The 12,317-nt window shown below is 33.9% G+C and overlaps 1 protein-coding gene across 1 annotated transcript in view; it reads right to left on the bottom strand.

Annotated features, from left to right (window-relative positions):
* LOC148943530 (salivary peroxidase/catechol oxidase-like) overlaps positions 1–12,317 on the bottom strand; it is a 171,675-nt gene that overhangs the window by 76,088 nt on the left and 83,270 nt on the right. Inside the window, exons 6-7 of the mRNA XM_089101013.1 lie at positions 9,038–9,202; positions 4,237–4,461 (exon numbers count right to left, since the gene is read on the bottom strand). Of these exons, the coding sequence (XP_088957139.1) occupies positions 4,237–4,461; positions 9,038–9,202 (390 nt within the window). The remainder of the gene's footprint in view (positions 1–4,236; positions 4,462–9,037; positions 9,203–12,317) is intronic.

Raw genomic sequence — 12,317 nt, forward strand, 5'->3', positions numbered from 1 at the left:
CCACTGTCCTCCTTTTCTCTCAAGCCTGGTCCATTCCCGGCTTTTAATAATGCCTCTAAACCACCCCATTACCCACAGCATCCTCCTCATAAACTTCAACCCCAAATAACTCCACCCCGAATTGAGAAAAAATCCCAATACCCAAATCGGTTTAAATTTCCAACTTTCCTACTCACCAATGCTGAGAGCCTGAATTTTGATAAAATTACCAAACTCGAGGGTATCTCTGAAATTCATAAAATTAATATTATTGCTGTGACAGAGGTTCAGTCCCAGAACCCAGATTTCCTAAAAATCAGCAATTATACTCAGTTTATAAAACTTCGCCCTCCCGATCACCCTTTCGGGAAAAAAGGGGGTGGTATATTATTTTTTGTCCGAAATAACCTCCAACCTAAACTCGTCCCCACCCCCAACTTATCAGATTATGATGAAATTCTATGGCTGAGCCTTAGACCGAAAGTACTTCCCCGCCCTTTCAATTTAATTGTAACTGCCGTCTTTTATCATTCCCCTAACCAAAGTATTGACCAGAAACGCAAATTTATACAACAATTTCTTATAAGTGCTGACTTTGTGTTATCGAAGTATCCGAACGCTGGTATTTGCTTACTTGGCGATGCGAATGACCTGAGGATAGACTCTATCTGCACCTCTCTTAATATTAAACAACTGGTTAAAATATCTACAACAAAAGGTAACACCTCTCTGGATGTTATTTGTTCAAACATGAGTAAGTATTACAACTCCCCGCAAGCGCTACCACCATTAAGAGGCAGTTACCACTAGTGTCTTCTTTTTTCTCCCTCTTCAGCCATTGAACATTCCTTCACTACCTCCATTGGGGTTTGCTGTCCCCTCAGTGACACAGGCCTTTTTTCTTTTGGATGATGGCTGACCAGTGAAAGTTGGCCAGACCTTTATAATTCTAATAACCTTAATGACAAAATTTTGATTTTTCACAAAAAACTAATTGATTCCTACTCATTATATTTCCCAGAAAAAAAAATCAAAAAATGCTCCAGTGATAAACCTTACATAACTAATCACATAAAAAGGTTAATCCGCACGAAAATAAGCTTATTTAACAGGGGTAATTTAGCTGAAGCAAATAAGTTAAGAAATGAATTAAAAAGTCAAATTAGAAAAGCTGCCCGAGCCTACTATGAAAATAAAATTAAATACTTGCGCCATGATAAACCAAAGAACTGGTACTCTGAAATTAAAAAACTTACCGGCAAGAGTCAAGAACAACTAAATTTTAATATGAATGAACCTCCAAAGACCACAGCTAATTACCTCAATAAGTTTCTGGCTTCTATTGTCCAGAGTCTCTCAGCACTATCTTACGCATTTCCAGATATTCCTGATCCTTTTTCACTCCCACATATTTCTCCACTTGATGTTGTAAAAAAATTGAAAAACTAAAACGATCAAGCATTTGCCCTTTAGATATTCCTGTTCCTCTGACTAAAGCTTTCAGTGATTACCTTGCAACGCCTCTATCTATCCTTTTTAATGAAGGTACCGAACCTGGACAGTTCCATCAATATTGTAAGCAAGGTTTTATTACCTGAATCGAAAATAAAAATCGAAAGCCTGGCTTTGGTGGCGTTCATCCTATGACCCTCACCTCAATTTTTTCTAAATTGTATGAAAGTTTTCTCGCAGACTAGCTTAAGATGAAAGTCCTCCCCCTCATTGATCTTAGACAGTTTGGTAATCTCAAATCCACGTCAACCTCTCATTACCTGATCCATCTTGTTGATACCATGCCTAAATTACTTGAAAAACCTACCACTTGGCTTAATCTGATTTCTATTGATCTTCAAAAAGCTTTCGATTTGATTAACCACAATTTACTCATAGATAAACTTATAAAGGAATTCCACATTGAAACTGTCCTTGTTAAGCTTGTTGCCTCTTTTCTCTCTAATAGATCTCAAGCAGTTAAATATCTAAATTGCTTCACAGATCATCTCCCCATATATAATGGCATTCCTCAGGGGACTATTCTAGGCCCTCTCCTTTTGTCTCTTATGATTAACAGTCTTTCAACCCTTTATGACAATAGGTATAAATTAGTCGATGACTTGACAGTTTTAGAGATATGTCATAAAAACATGTTTAGCAACCTAATGGGCATACTCCAAGATATTGCCTGTGAGGCCTCTTCCCTTGACAAGACAGTTAACTCTTCTAAATCCGCAATAGTCTCAGTAAGTTTCCTTAAATCCCCTCCCCTTTTTCTTGCTCCTATTCCTCCTGAAACCTCTGTCACATCTCTTAAACTCCTTGGTGTTACAATCAAGTATACATTTCTTTTGTGCGTCCCATATTCGAGTATGCTTGTCCTGTGTGGCACCCTAGCCTCTCAACTGAAGCAACACAAAAAATTGAAAATGTCCAAAAGAGAGCTCTAAGAATTATTTTTAAAGAGGGCAAGATACCATATTTGCATTTGTTAAATATTTCGAAACTAGAGACCCTCAAGAGACGAAGAAATAATTTGTGCCTCCGTTTTGAAAAAAATGCCATAACAAACCCTCGGACGGCAAGTATTTTCTCCAAACGTCACTCCCCATCCAGATTACGGCCGCCTCGAGCTGTTTCTGAGCCCATCCCGGTTTTGTCCCCCATTCGCTGCGTTACTTCGAGATACGAAAGAACTTTTGTCCCCTTTATTACAGAAAAAATGAATAAAATGTCCCAATAGTTTCTTTTTTTCCCCTCTTCCCCCCTTGTTGACCAGTTTTTATTTTTTAACTATTTTATTGACTTACTGTAGTTGGATTATTGACACTTTCTTAGTGTCCCTTTTAATTTATATGCATTTATGTCTCGTCTTTTTTTTGTGTATATTCGCTTATTCCCCCCCTTCCTTTTTTATGTCCGTTCTAATTCTTTTTCCGATTCGTATTTGTGTTAGTTTAGTTTGACCAGTTTTTATCTTTTTAACTTTTAATTGACTTTTTACAGTTTTAATTATTGACTGTTAAATGATTGTTCATAATGATTTTTCTATTTCGTTGTTGTTTTTTGCATTTTTGCCAGTTTTAGTGAAAGCATTTATAATGTCGACTCCGAAGTCCGAATTCGGCCCTTTGTGGGCTTGTGTTAGTGATCTTTTTGAAATAAATATCTTATCTTATCTAACGATTGAGGGTACTAAGTTCAAATTTTCGGGGCTACTTATATTACTACTTCTGGCCTTAAAATTTTACTAAAGCAAAATAGTTTAATTGTATCCAAGCTGTTAAAGAGAAATTAAAATAAATAACAGAGTCAAACTGAAAACGACCAGAAATTAATATGAGTAGGGTTCAACACCCCAATGCTTTCTAAAAGCAAGAATATAATTAGTACTTTACTGAAAACAAATTCTTTTAAATGTTTTCACTTTTATAACTTTAAGAAATCAAATATTATTTAAGATTTTAAGGAATAAAAATCAGCATATGTATATTAAACTGACAATGCGCATTCATTTGAATTTTTTTCGGTATCCTGCTAGATTCGTCCTTCTTTAAGGGAAGGGCTAGATTCATCCTCCTTTTTTCATTCTTGTGATCTGTAAGAGGATCTATTGGGTTTCAAAATAAGTTTATTTGGGATTAGCAGCAAAGAAATTTGTTGTGCTTTTAGAAGTTCCAAATCCAGAATGATTGATTCTAATGGTTGTGTTCCACCGCAGCTGTGTCGAAAGGGCCGCAGTTACAGTGGAAGAAAAGCAAGGCAATAGCATTTTGGGGAAACTTCAAACTTTTTCGACGGTATATTGAACTGAGACTGCAGTTATTTCGAACTTTAAAAGCTAATCTCCTGTGATATTAAGCTAATGTTCAGTAATATGTTCTCTTAGGCTTTAAGAGGGAGTTAAACATTAATCACGCAATATGAACCTTTCAATCTCGAGCAGCTATTACTCAAACTCCGCTAACTGTGAAACATTTGATGACCATGGTCAACATTAGAAATTTCCGTATGTTTCGCAAGACATACGGAATGCCAGCAAGACATACAAAGCAGCATATGTTTCGCAAGACATACATAGTGAATCTAATCATTTTTAGAAAGCAACATATTCTGTAAAATTCTGTGGAATCTAGCAAACAAAATTATTAAAAAGGATTGATTCTATGCTTGGACGTCATTCAATAGATTTGTAATCCTTTATTATTTCGTTTGTTTATATAAATAAAGAGAGAGAATGGAGCTACCGAAGAGGAAAATTACCTGCTTGAAAACAGTATACATCTTTTGCAGGCCTAATACAGCCATCATCCGGAGTCTTTAGACGAATTGGTAACAAGTCCTTCAGACCATATTTTCGAAAAACTGGTAATGTCTTCATCAATCCCCCTTCAAACAATCGGAGTCGATCAGCTCGTTCTTTTGATGAGCCATAAGCAAAATTCATATCAATAACTGAGGTGATTTCATCAATTTGTGATCTAGGCCCTGCAAAATAATATTCATTGTGCCATTCTTGCGTTTAAAACTATGCGTTTGACTCAAGTGCACTAATTAACCAAAAACATTAAATAAAAAGAGACAGGAAATGTCCCTTTTAAGACTATAACATAGTATATATGTCTATAAGTCTATATTAAGTCTATAAGTCTATATTAAGTCTATAACACAGTATATATGAGTTGGACTCAGGTAAATGTCGAGTCAAGAAACTGTTCATGGCAGCAAACAGTGGGAAAAGCTGGACCTTATCCAAGGAATGACTTCATACCTTATATCTGATTTTCATGTTGGACTTGTCTAAAAACGACAACTATAGTCTATGAAATCTGAGTTTCTGTCGGTTTTCTTTTTGTATAGCGTTTGTGTTTTTTTATATCCTTTTATGTATGTGTTAATTTTCATAAAAGATAGCTAAAATGTCTTGGGTTATATTAGTTATTATATAACAATCATCATTACCCTTTTTGGGTTTTTTATTGATTTCAGATAGTCAATAGAGAATGTGTAGTATCAAGAAACGAAAATTTTTACGATTTATGTTTTTCTGATATCACTATACACAAACAAAACCAAAAAAATTGTTTAGAGTGCGTCTCAATTTTAAATCAAACAGTTCGTGGTAACGAACTGTAAGTAAGGAGCGACCCGGCTCAATGGTAATCGAAACTCTAGAAAACGGGTTTTTGATACCAATAGATACATCAAAAGAATCAGATTTCAATGTTGATTTAAAATGTATAACTTTCATCAAGTTTAGTCCAACCCATCAAATGTTACGCGCCTGAGAAAATTTGGCTGATTTTCAAAAAAAGGGGGAAAGACCCCCTAAAAGTTATAGAACCGTCATGAAAATCATACCATCATATTCCGCGTATCAGAGAACCCTACTGTAGAGGTTTTAAGCTCCTATCTACAAAAATGTGGAATTTTGCATTTTTTGCCAGAAGAAAGATCACGGTTGCGTTTTTATTTGTTTGTTTGTTTTTTTTTTTGTTTTTTTTTCCCAGGGGTGATCGTATCGACCCAGTGCTCCTAGAATATCGTGGTTGGGCTCATTGGAACGGAAATTAAAAGTTCTAGTGCCCTTTTTAAGTGACCAAAAAATGGAGGTCAATTAGGCCCCCTCCAACGCACATTTTTTTCCCAAAGTCATCCGATCAAAATTTTGAGATAGCCATTTTGTTCAGACTGGTTGAAAATATGATAATTGTGTATTTAAGGATGACTTAATTCCCCCAAGTCCTCGGGGGGAGGTCTGAATGTTATGAACTTTACCCAATGTTAACATATGGTATTGGTTATTGGGAAGTATAAAGATGTTTTCAGGGGGGATTTTTTGTGGTAATGGGGGAGGGGGTTGGGTTGGGGGTTATGTGGGAGGATCTTTCCATGAAGGAACTTTCATGGGGGAATGGACATTGCTATGACGGGGGCGCCAGATTTCTCAGCATTCTTTAAAAAAAAGACCAGAAATTAAATAAAAAAAAAAAGTTTTTCAACTGAAAGTAAGGAGCAATATCACAACTTAAAACGAACAGAAAATATTACGTATATGATTGGGTTCACCCCCTAGTCAATACCTTGCTCTTTAAGCCAAAGATTTTTTAGTACTTTCATAAGAGCTATTTATTCTAATTAACAGCCTTTGTGATTAAGGGGTCATTTTTAAAGAACAAAATTCGAAATTTAGCTTAAAGAGCAAGGTATTGACTAGGGGGCAAATTCCCTAATATACGTATTAAGAATATACGAATATAGAACGCTGTTAAGTAAGTTAGTTCGTAAGTTACGTATATTTATTGCTAATAAAAACGTTCGTAAATAAAATTAAACATGTTTTGAGAAATCTATTTAACCTAATAAAAGCATAATTAATATGAACATTTTGTTTTAATTAGCAATGTACAGTGAGCCAAAATCAAAACCTGTATTAATTCAAAAACATTCAAAAATTAAATAAAAAAAACAAGTTTTTTTAACTGAAAGTAAGGAACGACGTTAAAACTTAAAACGAACAGAAATTATTCCGTATATGAAAGGGGCTGTCCCCTCCTCAACGCCTCGCTCTTTACGTTAAAGTTTTACTTTCTCACAACTCTATTTTTTAAACAATAAAAAAATTTAGCTTAAAGAGCTAGGCGTTGAGGAGGGGACAGCCCCTTTCATATACAGAATAATTTCTGTATTGGTATTTCTGTATAGTATTGGTTTTGGTTTATTGGAAAGCCATTTAGCACAAGAAAAGTAAAATTAATATGCAAATTTTGTTTTAGTTATTCAGTGAAGGTAAGCCAAAATGAAAGCTGCATTAACTAAAAAACGATCAGAAATTAAATAAAAAAAACAAGTTTTTTTAACTGAAAGTAAGGAGCGACAATAAAACTTAAAACGAACAGAAATTATTCCGTATATGAAAGGGGCTGTCCCCTCCTCAACGCCTCGCTCTTTACGCTAAAGTTTTTTATTGTTTAAAAAAAAATAGAGTTGTGAGAAAGTCCAACTTTAGCGTAAAGAGCAAGGCGTTGAGGAGGGGACAGCCCCTTTCATATACGGAATAATTTCTGTTCGTTTTAATTTTTAATGTCGCTCCTTACTTTCAGTTAAAAAAACTTGTTTTTTTTTATTTAATCTCAAGGTAAGTACTATGATGAATCTGTTCATTTTACCCAAATCAGAGCATATGATTTTTATTCAAAAATTAAATAGATGGCACAAGTAATACTGGCAGCAAGAATTCTTTGATTTTCTGTTCTTCTACTATTTCTCTTCGTGATAAGGTTACTAGCTTCCACATACCCCTTAAATATAGAAACACATTCTATGTCTATTTATCAGCAAAAGTTATGACAAATTTTAAAATTTTTTCCTTTCTAATTTATAATACTAAGATCAAACATATTTGACGAAATTTGAGGAATGCGAGTTTTCTGAATAATTCAGATTGAATTTACAGTGAAGATATTTTGGAGATTAAACATTTTGTCAATTAGCAATCCTTTAGTCTTTTTTCTTCACAATAAATATAGAATCTCCGTTTTCAATGTCAATTTGATTTTCATTTTTAATGACAGCTTAACCTTCAAACAGTTATTATTTGGCTCCTAAATCAACAATCTTCTTACGAAGCACACGTTTCACGTTGAATTATAGACAATGAAATATCCAATGAAAAAACAAACTTTCTGTAAACAATAAACTATCGTTGAAAATGGAACAAAATAGTAGTACAAATAGTTCCACAAACGAAATAAATAATGTTGAGTAGTGAAAGCAGGAAACTTTAAATGGAAATGAAATTCTCAGTTTCAAACTGTTAGGAAAATATAAGAAATTCTCGTATTCTAAGTTTGTATTTTTTTATAGAAAAAAAAAATATTCAAAGCAACAATCCTGACTTCCAACAAAACTGTTTTTGGTCTATTTTTAAATATATTAATTTAACTATTACAAACTATTTGGTATATCATGTCGCAATGTCATCGTACCTCCTCCATTAATCTTTCTTTGTTCAAGATTGTTTTTTTAATCTTAGAAAATATTTTAGAAGGTTTTGGTGTTCAATTTAAGAATGTATGAGTTGCCTTACAGCAAAAAAATTGTTAAAATATAACTTGTGCTTATAAATTAATCATACAGTAAAGCACTAATGGAAATGCAGCCAGTACCCTCAATTGGGGGCACGGAAGCTCTCAAGATTTTTTACCCCCCTCCCCTATATTTTGATGGATACATTCTTATCTCCCCCCTTTAATTTCCATGAATTGACGCAATTAAATACATCATTTTCTCTTATATAAATTTTGGATATGAAATTGAACCATACGAAAAGTAAGATTGAAAAAAAAACTTTATTTTTGATATTTACATTAAAAATGGCTTATTGGTAGTTTTTTGGAAAAAATGGTAAAAAACACAAAATTGCCCCCCTTAGATTTCGAAAGATACATTCTTATCCCCCCCCCCCCTAATTTCCGTGAATTGACAAAGTTGAATACAGCGCTTTTTCTTATATAAATTTTGGATATGAAATTGAACTGTACGAAGCGTAAGTTTGTTGTTGTTTGTCTGCTCTTATGAGAGAAAATTCATTTTTATTAAATATCAATATTCACAAAAAAAAACATATCAAACAGACCTACCACGTGAAAATCTATACAGATTTGTTTGTGGCAGGACTCATTATTTTACTCAATCGTATATATATTGAAAAAAAACTTACTCACATATAATGGAAAAAATAATAATAATAATAATAATAATGCAATCATATAAATAAATACTAAATAAAGCTCAAGGGAACCGCAAACCAATCCTTACTCTAAGACAAAAGACAGAATACAGCCCCCCCCCCTCAGCCATCCCTATTCATTAAGAAATTCTTTAACCTATTTTTAAAAGAGGACACACTCTCAGCCATCCTATTGCTTTCTGGAAGACTGTTCCATACCGAAACACCCAAAAGCCTAAATACAAAACTAGACCTGGCAGTGTGTCGTCTCTCATGTACTAGGTCCGCAGAATTCCTAGTACATGAGAATTCCTTATGCAAGTAAAACCTTACCTAATTTGCACTGGTATTTTAATGATGCAGTAGACCTTGCAAATTCGTGGCATGTTTTCCCAAATTTTGAGTAGAACGGATCATCATAAGGAATTTCAATTGGGAAGCACGCAGGGTGTTTCCTGCCATGTCCACAACAGATTGGGTCCATCTTAGTTGCAGGATCTGGAAATAAATGGAACTAGTTAAAGAGTAAAAATATTAGTAAATCACCGTTTAGGAGAGATACAGTAGATGAGCAGCAAATTTGATCAATGGTCCGTTTTTCACTCAGAAACTTATTTGTGTAAGAATTTCTACAAACATTTTAAGAAATTGTTATACCCTATTCAAGAACGAATGCATACATTACCATAGTTTTCAACAGGTGAGGGGGAGGAGGATAGGGTGCAAGCAGGGTTGTTAATAAATAACAGTTATCTTACGTCAGTTTTGTTGAAGTCTTATTTTTATTATCAATATTTCTGAAAAATGTGTCTAATTATCAATGTGTTTGGCATTAAGACATTAGCTGTATGCATACTCAACAATTCCTTTAGTGTACGGCTATATTAATACCCCAACAAAAATTCTCATATTGTTCCCCCCCCCCACCCCCTGGAAAAATTCCTGGTGGCGTCCATGTACCAAACTGTTCAATATTGTTCTCACAGTGCCCAAAAACACTAGAAAGTGTAGTTAGTCTCAATTACAACAATTTTACATAGCTCTTGCACCGTAAGACTAGATCTACAACCAATATTGCGGCACTCAATCATATAGAAAAATCGGAAGCTGTTGTGTTTATTGATAACTTCATGAACAAGCAAGTTGACATCTGGTTCAAAGAACCCAAACATGACATTTAAATATCACAATGTTTAAATATAGCGATATTGCTAATTGGAAAGAACATCATGTCTTTTCGTATTTAGAGTATTGTACTGTGGCCAACAAACATATGCAATGAATGAAGCATAAATGCTTCGGTCTCAAAGGCTTGATTCAAAATCTCGTCGTTGAGATAACCAACAATCATTTTAAGCCAAATTTCTGTTGTGTACATCCAATCTTTGGTGTATATCTGGGTATATAGGAGGGAGGGATCAGGTTCTTTGGGTTTCGGAATTGACAGTTTTGTACCTTCTATACTAAACAAATTGACAACATTAAATGATAGCCTACATGGTAGACAATTATGATAGCCTACATGACAATTACGATAGCCTAGACATGATAGCCTACATGGAAGACAATTTTTCAAGGAAATGCTAATCCAGTCATCGACAGAGCAGTTATTGCTAGAGTAAGGACCTGTATATTTGTGCGATCATTCAAAAGAAAAAATGGCCGTTAAACCATTTTCCAGAATCAGTAAACGTCTGGTTCCACTGCAAATTGTAAAGCCGGCAGGCTTGGAGACAGAGTTTCTAAAAAAGTGACTAGTTCATTTATAGTTTTACCTGTAGAAAGCTTGTGTATTGGAGAAATTTCTGATGTAGGAGTGAATTCCGTAGCCCTCTCTTTCCTCTTTGTTAAATTAGATATTAACTGCATTTGTGGTGTTCAGGAAACGAAATGATAAAGTAAAAGGAGGAATGGCTCCCGTTTTCTGCCTGGATTGAAAAGAGAAAAAGGAATTGAAAACAAACACACAAAAAAGAAATATGGGCTTGATTAAGCAGAATAACAAAAATGTGACTTCATATTTTTGAAAGTTTCCTCCATTTGCATTAATTTGTTTTTAGTTCGAAACCTCTTCAGTGAGCTAAAAACATCCACACTGAAATCTTGTACAGTGCATCAATATGTGTAATTCTTTTCTCGTCTTCCTAGTTTTATTTCAAATCAACTAGTATGCCCTTCAAGCTTGGGTTCGAGGCCTAGCCTGAAGTTCAAATAGTATTAGATAGCTTTTCCAGAGGAAGAGGGGCTAAATCCCAAAAGTTTATATATTTCAATAGCTTCAAGGTGCCTCTGAGTGTCTCTTTCCAAAATAATAAAACAGCATTATTTTGAAGAAAATGACCAAATTTGTCCATTTACTACAGACTTTCCCAATGTATTAAAAATCATTAATTTCTTTGCTATTCTTCAATTTCTTAAAAATCATTTTTTTATTGTGGCGCAATAAAATTCTTCTTTTAATTTCTTAAAAATCATTAATTTCTTCAATACGCTTTTAGGCCAAAAAAAATTTTCAAACTACTACTTGTTGTGACAAAACTACTACTATATATACTACATTATATACATTACATATACTACATTATATATACTACTATATATACTATATATACTACTACTACAACTACTATAGTGACAAAACACTTCTTATCTAGATGAGATTAGATTTAATAACATGTTTTTTTCCTTTTTCCTTGGTCCAATTTGCTAAGTCTTTCTATAAATCCGCTGGATAGCAATTGACAATTTTCTTTTGAGGACCCTAACAAGTTTCCTGTACGGCAATGGTAATTTGAAGGCGTCCAGTTCATAAGGTATAAACTTAAACTTTATGAATGAGTGAAAGAATGAAAGATTAATTTCTTTTACAGTAACAAAGAACTATTTCTCTGAACTGAGAACACTTTTAAGGGTTTCAAAATCTTGTGGAAATAACTCTGATATCAGAGTTATCAAATCAGAGACAGCAAATAACAAAAAGATTAAATTTCGAAGGAACAAAATTCGTTTTTTTCTTCATTTGACTTAATAGATAGATAGATGGGTAGATAGACGTATTAGACCAAATGGGCCATGACAGCAAAAAATAAATAAGAAATACTATTTAACAATAATCTCCCCAAGCTTAGTGACATCACTCTATATGACAGGTCAAAATAGAAATAACAATTTACAATCTTGTACACCCTTTATAAATCCTGTCCTGTAAGGCTGTCCAAAAAAAACCGGTCCGTCCGTCTTACAGTGTCAAAATCCACACTGCTTAATACATTTTCGGCCCTGCAAATATGTTTATTTATTCGTATAGTACAAACTGTAGTAAAACTGCAATAGTGATCCATACGCCGTATCTTGTGCAGGCCTGGTCTAACGTAAATACAGTATCAAAAAGTTAAACCATTACATAGCTACCAGACAAACTATCATTCAGACAAAGGTTCATTTTTACTCGGATTAAAATCATAACTTTATTTATTAGTGCTTTTTATGTCCTAAAAGAAAAGATATAAGAAGGAATCCAGAACTTTAAGACCATCAATTTTGGAGCCTAAAACAGTATCAAAAAGTATCAAAAAATACTGCCTAACAAAAATTATGAAGCCAATAGGTTTAG

The sequence above is a fragment of the Artemia sp. Qi Xiang Cuo genome, chromosome 15 (genome assembly GCF_049724085.1).
Source record: "Artemia sp. Qi Xiang Cuo chromosome 15, ASM4972408v1, whole genome shotgun sequence".
Classification (NCBI taxonomy): domain Eukaryota; kingdom Metazoa; phylum Arthropoda; class Branchiopoda; order Anostraca; family Artemiidae; genus Artemia; species Artemia sp. Qi Xiang Cuo.